Source organism: Camelus bactrianus, chromosome 10 (genome assembly GCF_048773025.1).
Source record: "Camelus bactrianus isolate YW-2024 breed Bactrian camel chromosome 10, ASM4877302v1, whole genome shotgun sequence".
Lineage (NCBI taxonomy): Eukaryota > Metazoa > Chordata > Mammalia > Artiodactyla > Camelidae > Camelus > Camelus bactrianus.
In genome coordinates, this window is record NC_133548.1 from 36002424 (window position 1) to 36023016 (window position 20593).

Below are 20593 nucleotides of genomic sequence, written 5' to 3' on the forward strand. Positions count from 1 at the left end.
ACTATCTGGGTCCAAAAAAAAAGTTCTCATTTAAAAAGTATCGTCCTTTATTCCATATATGCTTTAAAATATTTATTGGGCAGAGAAAAAGGAAGGGAGGTAAAAAGATGACACAGATGATGACTTAAGAGCTTTCTTCCAAGTTCTGGTGGACTTCGGACTTTAAATGTCTGTTCAAAAAAAACATGTAAACATGCTCTCATTTTAAAGATATTTTCCTTTATTCTAATATTCTTTTATATATAGAGAGATATATTGAGTTCTTGTTTTTTAAATATGCTTAGTTAATCATAGATTACAATTAAAAAGCATGTCCTCTAATAATATTAATAGATTAGGAAGAATTACTAATAATATTAAAATAAATCATTTTTAAACTAATAATAACTTGGGGGTGGAGGGTATAGTTCAGTGGTAGAGTGCATTCTTAGCATGCACAAGGTCCTGGGTTTAATCCCCAGTACCTCCATTTAAAATAATAATAATAACAATAAAACAAATCATTTTACCATAAATCTGGCTATCAAATTATATAGCTTTTGAGATGTGCTGATGCATAAAAAATTTTAGTGGCTTTTTCATTTTTCTGTAATACAAGTTGTTCTGTTTCTACAAGTATATAGAAAATAGAACAGATGTTAATGATTTGAAATTATACTTCTAATAAATGTGAATTTCTATTTATTCAATTTTTTATTTCCTTAAACAAACAAAGAAATTAAACAAAATTACATACGTGACTGGATCTTTGATTCTCCACCAGGCACTGATGGGGAAATTCCTTGTAATTTTTTTTGTTCCATCTGCTGTACGACCTAGTGAATGGAAAAAGAATGTCTCAAAAGTAAGAATTATTTGATTTTCTCTGATATGTTTGACCTTTGACAAAGCATAACAAATTGACTGAAAATTGTTTTCCAAAATGGGATATTCAAATTCTAAAATTTAGAGTAATATTCAACAATGCAGTTTAAAAAAATACTAAAATTTAAAATTCTATAGAGACTAGTACATTGAAATATTATACTACAAAAACACAGGGCTTTCAGCAAAGCCCCTAAAATCCTTTTTAATGCCACAAGCCTTTTACAAAATACCACCTGATGATATTCCAGCTTCTGAGCCTCAAGTTGTTCATGCTGACGTTGCAGCTCTTCTTTCTGTTTCTGAAGCTCATCTGCCTTTTTCTTAAGTTCAATTTCTTGCACGGAGATAAGATTTTCATATTCTTTCAGTTCTTCTTCTGTGAAGAACTGTTGCTGATCCAATGTCTAAAAGAAAAAAATGAGAAAAGAATAACCTTAGACATAAAACAAGAAGATCTGATTCAGCCTTAAAATTCTATGATTAGCAAAGTACAAAAGTATCTGTAGTTTTTAGAAATATCAGTGCTATGAGATACAAAGACTCAGGAACTGTTTCAGGTTAAAGGAGGTTAGAAAGACATTACAACTAACTCCAATGCAAGATCTTGGAATTTCTTTTGCTATAAAGGACAATACTGGGAACATTGACAAAAATCTCAACAAAGTCTACAGATTAGAGAATAGTATTGTGTGTGTAGCACTGACTATTTTACTGTGATTATGTATGATAAATCCTTGTTTGCAAAAAATACACACTCAAGTATTTAAGGTTAAAGCAGCAGCATCTGCAACTTACACTCAAAAATAACGATATATATTATACACAGATACACACACAGAAAGAGATGAAAAATGGAGAAAGAGAGAAAAGGAGCAGGAAAAAGCAAATGTAGTAAAATGGGAATCTGAGTCAAAGGTATTCAGGAATTCCTTGTTTATTCTTGCAAGTTTTTGTGTGTGTAAATCTGAAATTACGTCAAAGTGAAAAAGGTATATAATTATCTATTGATCCCGTTCACCAGAAGCACTAAAGAGAATTCATGTTCAAAGAATCATAGCATTCTTCTTCACCAATGTCCAGAAATATATTAAATGTTAGACAAAAACTGACAACAAAAAAGCTGACTTATTTAACCTCAAACTAAAATGACCAACTGTCCCAATTTGTCCAGGACTGACCCAGTTTTAGCACTGAAAAGTTCTACATCCTGGGAAACTCCTCAGTCCTAGGTAAACTATGACAGTTGAACATCCTATCTCAAACTGTTTTCTGGACAATTAAAAAGCTAATTAAAATAGTAATCTTTTTATTTTATATTTATTTTATATTTTATATAGAAAAAGAAAATGTTTCTTCTTCAATCTATTTGGGGTGGTACCTCTCAAGCATTCATTACAGGATGTGTATGCACTCATTTATATATAGCAAGTGATGGTATAAATTGGAACACCTTTCTGGAGCAATCTGACAGATATATTTAGAGACTAAAAAATGTTCAGAAACCTTGAAAATAGTTTTATTCCTAGGAATTAATCCCAGGGAAATCATCACAGATGCCCAAAAGTGCATGAACAAATGGGTAGTCATCATAGTGTTATTTATCAGAGTAAAAAAAAAAAATTGAGATTGACTCATAATGTCTAAATCTGGAAGAATGGCTATACAAATACATGATAACCACACAAGTACATGGTAAGTGGTTATTTTTTAAATTGTGATTTTGAGAAATGGTATTGGAAAATGTTCATGAAATATTGTTGAATTAAAAAAACAGAATTTCACAAACAAAAAATCATTTATATAGTATGAAGCCGTTTAAAAATATACGGATATAAATTTACATGTATATGTAAATTAAAAATGGGACAGTACACTATTTATACACTATATGCTATATATGCATATACTAAATATACAATTCCCAAATTGTCGTTACAAAATGCATAATTTAAGTGTCTACCTCTGGCTGGTAGAGTTACAGGTAACTTCTAACTCATTCTTTAAATACATGATATTTCTAATTTTCAAAACTGAACATTATTTTACAGTTTTAAAAAGATTCCTAATTATACGCAATGTGATTACCAATAGAGATCAATTGCCACAGCTTTCCAAGAAATCAAGTTCATTATTTTATGGTGACATTTTATATGAAAAGCCAAGCAGGTAAGACTATACATGCAAACATAATGGGGAATAAAGGTTAAAGTTAGAATAGACTGATGCAGGATTTCTTGAACCGTACAACCAATTTCAAGTGGGTTTTATTACCTCCCAGCTATCCGGCTCCAAGAATTCCTTTTTTTCTGTAGCTTTCAAAAACTCTTCTAAAGTCACCAATCGGTCTTTGTTAGTATCAACCTGATTAAAGAAAAATGTGTATGTTGAATAAAATAACTCTTTTTCATTATTTAGACACTAGAAATTCTTCTAAAAGATGCTACTACATAAGCTTACAGCAATTAGGGCTAGCCTAACATCCATAGAAAATAAGGGGAAAAAAACCGAAACAGAACTCTCAATATTATTCTAGAATCAGAAAACATCTTTCTCTTCTATATAATTCAATTTTGAAAATACCCGATACTCCCAAAGATCACCAACTTTAAGTCTGCTGATCTGACTAGCTAGGCTAGAATTATCATCCTTCCTCACCACACCATGTATAATTCCTCTTGAAGCCAAATGGTTGAGCAAGAGACATAACCTTTCCAGGAGGAGGGCTGTTTTGGCCAAGAGAAAGGAGTTTAAGTTAAAATGCACTCAACATTTTTACCTAAAAACAAACAACTAACTATAAATCAAAACTACAGTTGACAACATTTCCAAATCCTCTTCAATGGCTCTTCAAGTTCAGTTACAAAAGTGAACTCCATAATGGCCAAATAAATTCATTAGTTACTTGGGATACCAGCAGTCAGTAGAAATCCCAATTCACCACGAATAGCTCAAATATCAGGTGAAAATCAGTGAAGCAAAACAGTGGGCTTAAGTTACCTTGCCTATGATATCTATTTCAGATTTTTCAGCTTAATAATGTGAACAAGAAATAAATATTTGTTGCTATAAACCATTAAAGTATTGAGGTTTTGAATTTCTTAGCAAAAACTAATACAGCATTTAAAATATCAAATAATGGCTACTTTATTTTTTACTTCTAAAAGAATGTTTTACAGCATTATTTCATGTACATTTTTTAAAATCATGATTTTGAGGAATAGCATTGGAAATGCCATTGGAAAAGCATCCTAACCTTTTTAAATATTTTAAAGTAGTTACAAATAATTTTATTTACATTAAGGGAATCTACTGACTATTCTGGATCAAAAGTGCAAAACCCAATTAAATACCTAGTCTATATATTTATTTTCTACTTTATGGTAAGATTTATTGCAAGAACTTGAATAATCCATAGAAGTAACAGATAAACTTTAAAAACATACCTCATTCATTACATGTTCCCTCATTCTAAGCCTTTCTTCCTCCATTTCTACCATATCATCCTCTTCATTTTTGGGGTCGTATACTTTCTCCAACTAAAAAGAAAATTTTAAAACCAACATAAAGGAAAGGAAGATTATAGAAAGGAAATAGAGGAAAAGCATTGAATAATGAGTTCATTTACCTCTTTAGTAAATAGGGCTTCTAATTCTTGTTCATCTAGAAAGCCATCACTATTGACATCTAAAGTTTAAAAGTTATAAATGCAAAAACTGAATTTAATATCTTAGAAAATAGATAATTAAAATGTAACTAATTATAAATGGTTTACAGAAGTATTACAAGAAGCACCAACATGTTACAGAAAAAGGCTTCTTTCTTTTTTATGAAGCCTCAAATCAGTCCAACTGATAACAATTCACTTATTCATAATTCATAATAGTTTTTAAGAAAAATGTATATCTTAACCAATTTTTTCCCAAGAAATATAAAGTAAAACAATATGCCATAAGATTAAAAGTAAATTTTAATATTATACCATAAAGTCTGTTAGATATAACCTAGCTAGTCACTGAAATACCTTCATTTGACAGAGATATTTGTTATAAGTCATATAAAGACTAAAAGTAACAGCAGGTATAAAGACACTGCTTCTGACCTAAAATATTTTATACTGTAGACCAGCAAGAAAAACTATTATACTACCCTAGAGAAAAACTCTATAAACATTTACCATCAATAAGATTCAATTAGCAAAGCTTGGCAGAAATCAATTAAGAGTGAAGCATCTATAATTTGTCAAACAGAAGAAATAGATATTAATATTTATATCAAATCTGTCACCATGTAATTTGAAAAATGTCTTGGGGTCAAAGTCATTAGGATCCAATCCATCAGCCTCTTCCCACACCTCTTTTAGTTGATCTTTGCTTCCCTGTGAGTCAATTAAAAAAAAAAAAATCAAAACAAACTATAAGCTATGTAAATTGACTTAAAATAAAATATAAAATTGAGAAACTTCATAGAATTAAAAATCAAGATATTAAGCTTATAATTAATAACCTATGATAAAATTCTATTGTCTGGTACAAAGAAGTATCTTCATCTAATTACGGTTTTTTTAAGTCATAATTCTTACTGGATGATTAACTTTGGGATGATTTTCATGCTTTTTCTTCATTTCTTCAAATTTAGATTCTTCTTCTTTTCTCTTTTCTTCATTTAGTGTTTTTAAATATTCTCTCCTTTCATGTTCCTTCATCATTTCATATTTTTTAAATTCTTCATGTCGAGCCTTATCATAGTGTTCCAGATCACTTGTAGCCTATAATGCAATATTTAAAGTAAATAAGATGTGCTTGAAAAATATAAATAAAGGCTTTCTTGCATATTGCATACTCTCTAACAGAAGGTTGTATGAGGGGGCCAAAAAATCCTTGTCTCCTGTGTTAAATTCTACCCTTTCACTTTAGTCATGATCATTACTAGTGATGTAGGCAACCAAAGAAACTAAAGGTTCAAGGCTAGCTTCAACTTTAGGAAGTTCCTCATAAGCAAATAACATATAAATTTATTTTAAAAAGAAGAAAAAGGAAGGGATTGTATCAAATCTGTACAGGGTGGAAAACTAGAATGGTTTCTAACCAATTAACTAAATCTAATAACACCCACGCTAGAACATCCTAGTTTGCTAACTTCCTACAGTACAACATGAGAGTCTACAAATTATTATCTAAAATTCCTAAGAAATTTAGTAATGTGTTTCAGAACTTTCTAGATTTCAGAAAGGACATATGGTATATACGCCATATTATGTAACACCCCTGAAGAGTCTGTAATCAAACAGATTAGTACTTCCTTATCAGCAATCTCACTCCTGGGCATATATCCAGATGGGACTTTAATTCAAAAAGATACATGCACCCAAATGTTCACACCAGCACTGTTTACAATAGCCAAGACATGGAAACAACCTAAATGTCCATTGACAGATGAATGGATAAAGAAGTTGTGGTATATTTATACAATGGAATACTATTCAGCCATAAAAAATTAAAAATGCTATTTGCAGCAACATGGATGGACTTGGAGACTGTCATTCTAAATAAAGCAAGCCAGAAAGAAAAAAAAAATACTATATGATAGTACTTAAATGTGGAATCTAAAAAAAAAAAACAAATGAACTTATTTACATAACAGAGACTCACAGACATAGAGAACAAACTTATGGTTACCAGGGGAAGTGGGGTGGGAAGGGATAAATTGGGAGTTCAAGATTTGCAGATACTAACTACTGTATTTAAAATAGATTAACAACAAGTTTATACTGTATAGCACAGGGAACTATATTCAATATCTTGTAGTAACCTATAATGAAAAAGAATATGAAAATGAATATATGTATGTACATGTATGACTATTACACTGTATACCAGAAACTGACAAAACTGTAAACTGACTATATTTCAATTTAAAAAACTATGAATACTCACAGTAAGTAAGCTAAGTAAAAACTATAAATAGCCTTATTGTAATTCAAGCCAGGTTTTTGTTTTTACAGTGTTTTGGATTTTGGAGTTGTCAGTAAGGGATTACAGACCTGTATGTCCACATTGCTATCTGTACTAATAAGGGTTAAGCTATCTCCCTTTAAAGACATTCTGGAGTGTATATAACAGTTATGCTATCACTTCATAGAATTTACTTGTCAAATTACAAAACCTCAAGGGCATGACAAAGACAACATATTTTAGAATTATTCTCACCGCTTTGATTAACATATCTAAATCTGTAGATTCAAACTTGTCAGGATTCAGGTGATTTAGGTGATCAAATTGTTTTAGAAGAGCATGGTGGTCTATGCCTGTATCTGAAAGGAAATGAGAAAACTGTCAATGATAAATTACTAGAAGTTAGAAACATTAATATAAATGATACATAAGAATAAGTATTTATATTTATCCCTATAGGATTTTATAAGAAAATTCAAAGTTTTAGTTTAAGAGTTCATAATTTCTTTTAGACTACTATACATATTGTTATTCTAGGCAAAGGTAATGTCTCTGAATTCTAAAATGGAATACAATTTAATATGTACATTTTAATGTTATTTCTAGAGAGACTAGTTGACTATTAGTATAATTTACAGTAAAAACTGTTTCATTGTTGTAAAATTACCAAGTTTTCTACTTTTAATTGGATAAACTCTAATATACTGCCCTCATCAAAGATCTAAGTAGAATTTCTAAAAGGAATTGCTCTAAAATTTGCGTGAAGAAACTCTTTGCATGCTGCTCTAATAAGTCCTTATGGAACAATAAAAATTTAATTCAGTAAATTCATTTGATTATGATTTATCTTTAAAAAAAGTTGTTTTCTTTGTAAAGAACTTTTAAGAAACAAGCTACAGTGTGCTATTGTTGAATGGGTGAAGCAATTCTGGACTATTTCAGTTGTATTATAGACGAGCAAAATAAGTATATGTTGATTTGTTAGGAGTCAGGGTTCTCACTTAGGAGAAAGGGATATACAAACATGGAAATGGAGGGAGGCAAGAAAGAAATTTGTGGAAATGGATGGGAATTAGTATTATCTGTGTGAACTTATTATTTCTAATATATATACACACACACATACATATATAGATGTATGTTTCACATGTACATGCACGTGTGTACATGTGTGTGCATATGTGTATGTATGTGTGTACAAACATGCATATATTTCCTACCTCTGTCCTATGCAGGTGTCTAGAAGAAAATATTTTCCAGAAGCATTGAGCACACCAAGTGCCAGCCCTTGGTCTGTAATATGATTTCCCACTAAAAAGAACCAGGAATCCTCAGAGAAATGGCTGATTCCAGGGCTGGGGCAGGATACAAGGTACAAGATGAGCCTGGAACATGTTGTTATGCCAGAAAGTAAGAAACTGCTAAATTAGTTCAACTAAGCTTTCACTGAATTCCTAGTATGGCACTGTACTAGGAGTTTTACTTGCGAGGAAAAGATTTGTTATGAGACCTAGACCTAAAGAATATTATCAGTCAGTGAAATACATGAAAAGACGCTTAGCCTCACTCAAAATAGGAGAAATACATATTAAAACTGCACAATTATACCATCTAACAGAATGGCAAAACTCCTAAAGTTTGATGATACTTATAATTAGCAAGGCTATGAGAAATTTATTGCTGGTGGGAATGTGTATTGATGAACCTCGGTGGAGGTGGCAGTATCTATTAAAATTACAAATGCATATACCTTTTGGCTTAGCAATTTCACAGTGGGGAACTTATCCTACAGATAATCTTACATGGATACATGGTGGTATGTGTACAAGAGTGTTCACTAGAAATTACCCAAATATCCATCAACAGGGGTCTGGTTAGGTGGGGAGGGTATAGCTCAAGTGGTAGAGCACATGCTTAGCAGCACAAGGTCCTGGGTTCAATCCCCAGTACCTCCTCTAAAGATAAATAAACAAACCTAATTACCCTCCCCTCAAAAAAGGTTAAAACAATTTTTAATAAAACAGGGGTCTGGTTAAATAAATTATGTTATATCCATATAATGGAAATCTATGCAGCTGTTAAAAAAAAGAGGAAAATGAAGAAGATGGTCTCTGTATTAATACAGAAAGATCTCCAAAATATAGTAGTAAAGGAAAAATACAAGGAACAAAATGTCTATTGCATGTACCTTTTGTATAAAAAGAGAGGAAAAATGAGCACTTTTATTTGTATTTGTTTATATATGAATAAAGAAACTCAAGAAGGATGGTGTTGGGGGCAGTGGGAACTGATAGGGTACAAAAATACTGGGGGGCTTTTTTGTTATATACCTTCTTACACTTGTTTTAAACTATGTGAATGTATTGTCTTGTTTAAAAATTATACCATCTGAAAAAAAATTAAGACCCTGTAAGCCCTTCTTCAAATTGTCAGAAATTTTAATTCATAAATTTTGAATCAATAAGAAAGTATTCATAAGTTTTCTAAGCATATTACAGTTTTCTTTAGGTAATGAAATTCAGTCTCTGTCTTGGAATAAAGGAAATATTGCCAAGGTTAAGGGGATGGAAGTTGTGTAAGGGGAAAGAAATTTCTAACCACCTTAGGTCTGGCTTCAAGGATGGAATTACCTTGTGTGTCTGACCACTTGATGTAGGACGGTATGAGTTAATTTACCTCTCATTGATATCCTTAGTTTCAGGATAATGAGTATTTGGTACTTGTTTTCTAAGTCTATTCACCAGCAGAGGGTTTAACGCTCTACACAGTTTCTCCAATATGATCCACTGACCAGACGTACATGTTTAAAATGCAGATTACTCATCCCCAGAATCAGAATATCTGGAGGTGAGAGCCAGTCATCCCTATTTTAAACTAGCTCTCCAGGTGATTCTTATCCAACCGAAAGTTTAAGAACTGCTATTCCACCCTGAGTAAATGTTCAGATATTTATTGATGACAATGAACCACCCAGATGACCAACCTACAGGGGCATGTCACAAGGACACAGAAGCCAGCTTGAAAAGTCTCTCATTTGCCAAATTTGGCCCCTTGACTTTGATTCATAATTAGAAAATCCATTCCAAGACAATAAAGGAATTCAGTTATGTTGTCAACTGTTGCTTTTATGGTTTTATTTTTACATTTAAATCTTTATTTATCTAAGCACCAACCTGATGTATATGAGATATGAATCTAACTGTATGTACCTTTTTCCAAATGGCTATCCAACTGTATTAAGACCACTTATTTTAAAAATATTATCTATCCCACTAATAATAAGGTACCACCTTTAACTCAAACTAAATTCCATATGTATTTAATTATATTTCTGGAATTTATATTCTGTTCCACTGGTCTCTCTATTTATATGCCAAAACCATAGAGTTCCAGTGAGTGAGGCTTAGTGATACATTTTAATATCTAATACATCTAGTCCTTTACTATTCTTTTTTTTTCAGAGGTATGTCACTTTTCTTGCCTGTTTCCCTCTTCATGTGGACTTTAAAATTAACATGACTAGTACCAGGGGGAAAAAGTACATCTTTATATTTGGATCATGTTAAATTTACAAATTAACAAAAGGGAGAACTGACATGTTTATAACGTTGAGTCTGTGTATCAAAAAGATGTTATGTCTTCCCATTTTTTTCAAGTCTAGTTTTGTGTCCTTCAGGAGTGTTTTAAAGTTTTTCTCTGTAAGTCTTGCACATTTCTGAATAGGTTTATTCTGGGCATTTTATCTTTGTTGGTATTGTAAATGGAATCTTTTCCTCCATTATACCTTCTAACTGGCTGTTGTTGGGACATATGAAAAATACTAATTTCTGTATATTATCTACCTTGCTGATTTTGCTGTTGTATATACTAAGTTTTTCAACAAGTTACTTTGGGTTTCTCAAGTGTATACTTTCCAGTGTTATAATTATATCATCTGCAAATACAGATGGTTTTAGCACCTACTTTCTAATTATTTTACCTCCAATTTTTTCATTTGCATAATTGTTTCGGCTAGTACCTCTAGTATTAATTAGTAGAGATGACAGCAAGCATCTTTGTTTTGTTCCTGATTTTAGTTAGAATACATATTTGTGTTTCCTTAATAAGTATGTGTAGCTGAGTTGGACATATCTAATCATGTTACAGAAGTATCTATTGATTATTATTTTATTACTTTTTTAAAATTAAGAAGAGGTGTTAAATTTTGTCAAATGCCTTTTCTGGATATATGGAGATGATCATATGAACTATGAGATCACTTTCTTTAGGATATCTTCTCATTTCAAGAACTCTGCTTCATAGCTATTTAATCTTCTCATAGTCTAAAATTGAAAGAATGGAGCAGGGGATGAATAGGCAGAGCACAGAGGATTTTTAGGACAGTGAAACTACTCTGTATGATACTATAATGGTAGATACATGTCATTATAAATTTGTCTAAACCCACAGAATGTACAAGATCAAAAGTGAACTCTAATATAAACTATGGATTTGGGGTGATTTTGATGTGTCAGTGTAGGTTCAGTTATAACAAATGTACCACTCTGGTGGGAGATGTTGGTGTTGGGGGAGGCTGTGAATGTTTGGGAACAGGTGATGTATGGGAAATCTCTGTATCTTCCCCTCCATCTTACTGTGAACCTTATATTGCTCCAAATTTTTTTCTTAATTTAAAAATACACAAATTTCAAAGATTGATTCCAATTTATTACTTGTCTTTTGACTTTACGATTTCTTTTGTCACAACAGAATTTTTTTCTTCTTATATCTATTCATATGATAACTTATAGTATTAGACTTCCTAAAACTAAGTCAATATTGCATTCCTGAAATAAATACACTTGCTATGATAGAGTATTCTTTTATTGTTCAACAATTTTGGTTTTGGCATCAATTTACAACAAGAGTGTGGAAGTTTCCTTCTTCATCTATGCTCTGGAATACTTTAAATAGCACTGACAATCGGCTTTTTAATTTTTTGATGGAATTCCCTTTGACACTGTCTGAACCTAGTGTTTATGAGGCGCTAGTTCGAACAATGTTTCTATTTCATCTATGGAAACTGTTCTAATTAAATTTTCTCTGTTTCCTTTTGGTTGGCTTTGATGTTATTTTTCCTCTTTTAAGTCAGTAGGTTAATTCATTACTTTTCATTCTTCGTTTTTATTGATATAATTACTTAAGGCTAATCATTTTGATTTTTGAATGATGTGACTATATAACCTATTTTAAAAATTAAATTTTAAAAAATTAAGAGAAGCCATATCAATACTAGCATTAAATTTTGACTAGAGGAACATAGTAAACTGACCTCAAAAACCACATATTGAAATTTTCCTACCTTTTCTTTAGCACTTACCTTGAAGGGAATCCAATTTCGCTTTAATCAGCATTCTCAACCTTGCCACTTCTTGCCTTTTCAGTTCATCAAGTTTTGTCCTCACATGGTGACTCACTAAATCCAGCTCTTTGCTTAGCCTCCCACTCTGTTAACAAAGTTAATAAATAAATTTTATCTATTCTACTGCATATTTAGACAAGACACAGTATATTTAAAGTAGGGTTATAATAAAGTAGTGTTAAATACTTTTGACTAATTTAGATAAATTTGATATTACAAACAGCATTTCTTTCAGAAGATATTCAGTTTGTAACTCTAAAATCAAGATGTCTAAAAGCCTTATGATTTAGAAAAGCATAATTAAAGCACAAAGAAGAAACTCAAAGGGTAACTTAAATTCTAAAATGGTGCAACCACTTTGGAAGACAATTTGCAATTCCTCAAATAGTTAAACATGGAGTTACCACATGACCCTGCAATTCCATTCCTAGGTGTAGACCTAAAAGAGTTGAAACATATGTTCACATAAAGTCTTGTATATGAATGTTCATAGCAGCATTATTCATACTAGCCAAAAAAAGGAGAAATAACCCAAATGTCCATCAACTGATGAATTGATAAAATATGGAATAGCCATGCTGCAGAATATTATTTAGCCAATAAAAGGAGTGGACATACTGATACATGCTACAACATGATGAACATTAAAAATATTAAGTCAAAGAAGCCAGGCACAAAAGGCCATATTTTGTATGACTCCATTTATATGAAATTTCCAGAACAGACAAATCCATAGAGATAGAAAGTAGCTTAATGGTTGCCAGGGGCTGAGGAGAGAGAAGAAAGGGGGAATGATTGCTTAGTGGGTATAGGGATTCTTTGGCAGGGAAATAAAACTTCTCTAAAATTAGATTGTGGTGATGGTTAAAGTAACTTGGCCTCCTTAATAGTCATTCCATGTATAAATAGCTTTTCAGAATTCATCTTTCTTAGCTTGTCTCCTTTGATTACTTTTTTCACAGATGAGTAATCAGATACACATTTCAAAATTTAAGAAACAAAACAGCCAGTGGTTTACTTTCTCTTGTTTATAAATTCACCTACCATCACAAACTGCAAATCTAACTAGCAATCAGGCACACAAATCCTTCAGGACTGAGTCAAGAGGGCCTGCTGAGGAAGGGAAGGAAGAGAAATCCCATAAAGGACACCAAGAGAGAATGTTCAGAGAGGGAGAAGGAGAGCTGGGAGAATATGCAGAAGCAAAAAGAGCAGTGCAATTTCAAGGAGCAAATGGTCATTACAAAACAATGGTTCTCAAGTGTGGTCCCCAGGTGGAGGCAGCAGCATCACCTGGGAACTTCAGAAATGCAGGCCCTAGACTTACTGTATCAGAAAGTCTGCAGAAAGGGCCCAGAAGTCTGTTCTAACAATTTAAAATCTGAGAACCACTGAGATAAAATAAAGGAGTCCAGGAAGAAGAGGAATAAAAAGTGCTCACTAGATTCAGTAATTAAGAAGTCACTGACACCATTCACAAAAGTACATTCAGGGGGAGGGTATAGCTCAGTGCAGGGTGCATGCCTAGCATGCACAAGGTCCTGGGTTCAATCCCCAGTACCTCCATTAAAATAGATAGATAGATAGATAGATAGATAGATAGATAGATAGATAGATAGATAGACTGACCGACCAACCGACCTAATTACCTCCACCCCAAAAAATGAAAAACAAAAACAAATAAACAAAAGTACATTCAGGGAAGTGGAGCAGGCAGAGCCATAATCTTTCTAGTTAGCAATGTTTGGTAAGTAAAGAAATGTGGTATGATTTCCCTTTCAAAACGTTTAGCTGAAAAGGAAAAAACAACTTCTAACTTTTTTTTCCCAGTTTTTCCTGAGACAAGAATCTTTGCGGAGCTATCTGTAATGATTTCATTGGCTTGGGTTTTATGGTCTATTTTTACTCCTCTTTTTTTCCCTGTTGAATAACTGTTAAACTTACATCATTTTGTCTCCCCCCCTTCCAACCCCATAGGGAATAGGAATTGACTGTGAAAGGACGACAGTAATAAAAGAATTCCTACACCAAAGACAAGCTTGTTGTCTTCTTTTCCCTGATTATCTCTATATATTAACTCCCATTACCCACATTTTCTATTATCCCCCAATTAATACTCAATCCTAACTTAAGTAAATAAGAGACACTGAAAGTTCTACATTAAATACAATTTATCCCAGGAAATTAGGTCAAATGAATTTTTTGGAAACAAGATTATTCTCAAGACAATTCAGGGGATTGATGGAATTATGCTAAGTCAAATAAGTCAGACAGAGAAAGACAAACACTGCATGACACATGTGGAATCTAAAAAAAACGAAACAAGCAAACCTACCAAACAAAACAAAACCAGACATAGATACAGAGAACAGGTTGGTAGTTGCCAGAGTGAAAGGAGGTTGGGGATTATAAAATGGGTGATGGGGATCAAGAGGTACAAATGTCCAGATATAAAATAAATAAGTCATGGGGATGTAATATACAGCATGGGGAATATAGTCAATATTATTGTATTAGCTTTGTAGGGTAGCAGATGGTTACTAGACTTATTGTGGTGGTCATTTCACAATATATACAAATGTCCGATTGCTATGGTGTACACATGAAACTAACATAATATTGCATGTCAAATATACTTCAATTAAAAAAAGACAATTCAGGGGAATTACTGGCATAATGCTGTTACCTTTCTTCCAGAACAGTTCACAGCCTCCAAGAGAAGAGCTAAAATCTACACAGAGGTTCTGATAGTTGCCACAACCTGAGGTGGGTCAGACTTTCAAAGGGGCCCACACTAGGGACAGAGACTAAAATAAGAAGTATGTTTGACCCAGAAAGTTCCCTTCAAAGTTCTCTAATTGTGATTCTGGATACAGGTGAGATAATTTTTTAGGAAAGTTAAAACCAGATAAATAAAAATAACATAAGCATATCAACAAAACTGTATGAAGAGGTATAACTGAAGGTTTAAAATTAAGTCATTGGAAATTTCTTTACTGCTGACTCAGTATTAACCCAACTAAATGAGTTCAATGCCCTTACAAGATGGACTTTGAAAGACTCTCTCATGTCAGATCTTGTTTTTACACCCTCCTTTCTTTACTATGAGTACTAAGGAGATGTCTAGGGCTAGGGAAACGTCTAATAAATGGAGTTCTTAGGACAGAGGCAAATAATTAAACCTCCCCTATTGAGGTAAGATATGGCCCATTCCCACTTTTATTAATCTAGACCTGATTAAAACAGCAGAACTAAACCTATTCTAAACCTTTGAATAGCTTCCTGCTGTCCTCACTTCATGATTCAAGCCCCTTAACATGATGTACAAGGCCCTCTGTCACCTAGCCCATGACTCTTTCAAGCTCATCTTTTAGCCAGTCATGACCTCCACTTCCCAGTCTAGGTTCCAGCAACAGTTACTACTTCCACATTCCTATATATCTCCTGACTCTGTACTCTTGCACCTTAGCCTAGGATGCCTCCCAGTCATTCTCCTTTTCTCAGCCACATCTTTAAGCATGGGCATAATATCTACCAGGATGAAAGACTTCCTACCTTTCCCCTCTGCTTCATACTGAATTAGGTGTCCATCCTCTTTGTCTCCAATATATATTATACACTCATCATATATTCATCTTAATAATCTTTTTCTAGATATTAGTCTCCCTCGAGGCTTCTTTAAGGGCTGAGAATGAGTCTCATCCTTGTAATTCCAGTACTTAGCTCAGTGTCCGGCATGCTCAAATGTTTGTTAAATAATATTTAATTACATTTACCTTTATATCCTCTATGTCTGCTTTCTGGAGCTTTTCTCTGAAATGACTATCTGTTTCCAGCACATCGATCACTTGCTTGAGGTATTCATCATAATAAAGTCCAGTATCCTTCAAATTAAGAAACAAACAATAACTCTCCTGAAAGTTTTTCCTCCCCTGTATCTAAAGATCTCAACCCTAAGAGAGAAAAAAAAAAAAAAAAAAGTCTAGCAAAATGGCATTGAGACATACCTACTTTGATGGTTTGGACGAAGTTAAAAGCTGTATTTCTCAAATGAAGAGAGTTGTATCAGAACCAATATCATGTTTTACTCTTACATAAAGGTACATTTTTCTCTATGGCTTAGACAATGAAGATTCAACCAATAAGACTAATAGGTTTTACCCCATTGTCACCTGTCTCTCCTCATTGCTATCTGTCTCTCCTTTGAATATAATACAATGTTTTCTTAGCTGGTTATAAAAATATTGGAAATATAGCATGATTAATTCTTCTATGCACTATCTAATATCCTAACCACATTAAATAAACATTGCCTAATATTAAACATGTGCCAATACTCTTTTCACTGCTATTTCAGAAATAATTCCTAAATGTCCAATTCTGTAAGTAAAACATATTGGCAATATTTTAGTTAAAATTCTTCCCACAAGGTTATCTTTATCATTTCACTTACTGGTGGTTCTATCTTTGCACTGTCCACAGGCTGAGTATTTTTCACTTTTGTCTTGTCTATGTCTATAGGCACAGCTTCAAGAGCAGTAAGTACACATGTAATGAAGAGAAAACAATATTGTAGCAGTATGGTCCTCCACTTCATCTGAAATAAAGGTATAATTATATTAAGTCCTAAAAAAAGTTTTCAAACTATATATACATGCATTCCTAATACTACATTAATAATATATTCAATTTCAGGAAGTTTAATTCAACAAGAATTCTAGGAAAGGGGTTAAAATAGATTATAACTTATCAAAAATAATGCTTAAAACAGACCACTAAGAAAATCAAGGGAGTAATGCTCTTCAGCTAAAATTAAAAAGGCAAGTAAATAAAATTTAAAAATCTAAAAAGGCAAGTAAACAAAATTTTAAAGTCTAAACTGCTTATATAGTATAACAAAACATTTGGTTAATTATAAAAGCTTTAAATAAAGATGGTAATGAGGAACTCAAATTTTAAAAAAATGAACAGCCCAAATTTAAGTTAGGAAGAAGCAAGGGTAAACTATATATTTTTTCCTCAAATAAAATACAAAAGAGCCAAAATGATTCCTGGACATAATATTTAAATTAGCTTTAATCTAATTTTGAAAATAAGTTGCTTTATGAACATAAGCTGATTAAGAGACAAATAACTAGCTACAAATATTCTCTTAACCTTGCTAAACATTATTTTATCATAGCCAACAATCATTTGCTAAAATTCTTTTTGGTTAATAATTTTTCAAATAAATAGGTCAATAAAATATCAAGCAGGATATAACAAAGTTAAAGCAAAAGAGGAGCAAACATTGATGGTCCCACAATATTATTCAAATCTTGCTCATTCAGTTTTTACTTCATAAGTTTTTTGTAGCTCCAGAGGATCTACTACAAGAATTAGAATGAATAAAAAGCTCATACTTAATTGACTCTATACATATAGATTGATGTTAGGATTCAAGTCAAAAGTAATGGTCTGACCATCAATCTGGAATACGCATTATTTAATTCAGAGGCTCCCAAATTTAGCTGGCAATTGACTTTTTTTTAAGTAACCTGTTTTTATCCACAAAACACAATTTGGAAGAGTGGATTGCCTCATTTACACCACAACCCTAGGTAGTGCATAGAACAGTAACTCATTTTACAGATGAAGAAATTTCTAATTGAATCAATTCACTCAGAGTATTGTCTGGCATTAACACAATCACTAGAATCTACATTTTAGTGCTTTTTCTAGTATATCAATTTTTCAGCCTCTTTATTGAGCTATAATTCACAGGCCATAAAACTTATCCATTGAAAGTATGGGATTTGACTATTCCACAAAGATGCACTCAAATTTTAGTTCTCAAACTTGAAGGATAAAATCACCTGGGAGCTTGTCAGAAATGCAAATTCTCAGGTTGTACCCAAGACCTCTGGAATCAGAATCTCTGGGGTGGGTCCCCAGAATTTGTTTTAACAAACATTCCAGGTGAATCCTACATATGTATGCTCAAGACCAGGATTCACTCTTCTCTAGGACACTAGTTCTTCAACACAATTATAAGCATGTTTTATAATGAAATGTTTGGGAGATGCTGGCTCAATGAAGATAAACAGGTTTCTATTTCACAAGACTTTCAGAACTTGTGATGGGCTACTATGCATTACAAATCTCTAATACAAGGATGGTTTGTTTCCCCACAGAATCTTTTCCCAACCACGGATCACCTCCTCTTCCCACAATTATTTTTTAGGACAACAAAGGTTTATCTCTCATTCACGCTTCATGCCCATTGCAGGTATATGTTTTGTTTTTGCTTTTTTGAGATATAATTTACATGCTATAAAACTTACCCTTTTAAAATTATACAATTCAGTGGTTTTTAGTATATTCTCCATACTGTGCAATTATCACCATTACCCAATTTTAGAACATTTTCATCACTCCAAAAAGAAACCCCCTAATCATTAGCAGTCACTCCCCATTCTCTTATTCTCTGGGTCTCTGGTAACTATTAATCTACCTTCACTCAGTCTGGATAGATTTGCTTACTCTGGACATTTCATATAAATGGAATCATACAACATGTGGCCTTTCACACCTGGCTTTTTTCATTTAGCATTATGTTTTCAAGGTACAAGCATGTTGTAATATGAAGTAGCACTTCATCCTTTCTCATAGCTGAATAGATATTCCATTGTATGGATATTTCACATTTTGTTTATCAATTCATCAGGTGATGGACATTTGGGTTATTGCTACTTTTTAGGCTAGCAGGAATAATGCTATTATGAACATGTGTATTCAGGTAATCGTGTTAGCATGTTGTGAATTCTTTCGGCATTATACCTAAGAGTAGAATTGTTGGGTCAATTCCGTAACTCCATGTTTAATTTTTTGAGGAACTGCCAAACTATTTTCCATAGCAGCCCCCATTTCCCATCACCACCAGCAATATATGAGGGTTGCAATTTTTCCATATCCTCACCAGCATGTGCTATTGTCTATCTTTTTATTATAGCCGACATCCTGGGTGTGAAGTGGTATGCCACTGATTTTGATTTGCATTTCACTGGCTGAGTGATGAGCATCTTTTCAAGTATTATCTACACCTGTTACCTTATAAAAAATAATTTAAAAGTATCACTGAGTTAGTTGTTTTAAAAATATCATTGAGTTAGCTGAGTTTTTTAAAAAAAAAACTGAATTGAAACTTTTGTTTACCTTTGCAAGTGCTGTATGCCATTGTAAACAGGCTGACCAAATGACCATTAAAAAACCTAAGAGTTTTCAGTGTAATCATGGCTGAAAAGCCCAAGTTATGACTTAACTGCTCAAGTCAATTCTGATGTCTTCTACTCACACTTCTGGAGCTTTATTGAGTCTCCATGGCTCCTGGCATGTATGGTTTTCAAATAATTAGAAAATGAATTAACTGCTAAATTATTGAATAGTCTATGATGAGCATGTGGAAAGTCAGCTCAGTGATATACCTCAGAAAGTTCATTTTGCAGATCCCATCAGGAGCTGTGATTATCGCTTGATGTGGTCAATCCACAGTTTAAAAGAGTCTTTCACACAGACTCCTCCCCTCCACCTTGCGTTCATCTGCAAGGTCCCTTAGGCTCTCCTTCTCTCACCAGACAACACACATACACATTAACAAGTAGTTCTATCTTAGCAGCTGGCAGCTATGTCACATATTTTGAAATATGTTCTTTTTTTAAAATAGTGTCCACCTTTACTTCAATACACAGTAGAAGCCTGAGAGTAATAAAAATAAACGATGTTAAATCCAATCTTGGAAGTGGAATCCCTTTACCAATTTGTCACTTCTGCTGTCTCACTCTTCTTTCAAGTCTACCACAAAAATGAAGAGAGTCAAGGAAGAGTATGTTGTATATATGAATGTGTCAGTGTGTATGTCCTGACAGCATCTCAGAGTGACAAAGTGACAAGAAGTCTCCAGGCATCTACTCTAAAACACTGACTGAATGTATGGTTCATAAACATTTAACTGGGTCCCAAGCTTATTACAAATAACAATAGAAACCACCTACTGAGTGTTTACTGTGTACCAAGAAGTATGTTAAACATTTTTATTACATTAATTTAATTACTACAATGACCCTGTGAAATAAATATTATTATCTCCATTTTAAAGTATAGGAAACTGAGACATATCAGTTTAAAAACTTGATCTGGGTCACAGAGCAGTAAGTCATAGATCCAGAGTTTGGACCTGGGAATGACTGACTCCAAAGCCTATGTCTGCTTTTATGAGCTGTGGTTCTCAAAGTGTGGTCCCTGAGCCAGCAGCATCAGCATCACCTGGGAATTAGTTAGAAATGCAAATCTTCAGGGCTTACTCCAAACCTCCTACATCAGAGAATGTCTGAGGAGG

At 32.9% G+C, this 20593-nt stretch overlaps 1 protein-coding gene across 8 annotated transcripts in view; it reads right to left on the reverse strand.

Moving 5' to 3' along the window:
• Positions 1-29: 29 nt before the first annotated feature.
• The window catches only part of NUCB2 (nucleobindin 2), a 32063-nt gene continuing 11499 nt past the window's right edge, over positions 30-20593 (reverse strand). For all 8 annotated transcript variants that reach the window (XM_010964805.3, XM_010964806.3, XM_010964804.2 and 5 more), the window contains 12 exons: positions 16673-16816; positions 15996-16103; positions 12178-12304; positions 7074-7177; positions 5447-5632; positions 5152-5242; positions 4493-4551; positions 4311-4403; positions 3139-3228; positions 1101-1271; positions 737-815; positions 30-170 (listed from right to left, as the gene is read on the reverse strand). In XM_010964805.3, coding sequence (XP_010963107.1) covers positions 163-170; positions 737-815; positions 1101-1271; positions 3139-3228; positions 4311-4403; positions 4493-4551; positions 5152-5242; positions 5447-5632; positions 7074-7177; positions 12178-12304; positions 15996-16103; positions 16673-16816 — 1260 coding nt within the window. In that variant the 3' untranslated portion in view covers positions 30-162. The remainder of the gene's footprint in view (positions 171-736; positions 816-1100; positions 1272-3138; positions 3229-4310; positions 4404-4492; positions 4552-5151; positions 5243-5446; positions 5633-7073; positions 7178-12177; positions 12305-15995; positions 16104-16672; positions 16817-20593) is intronic.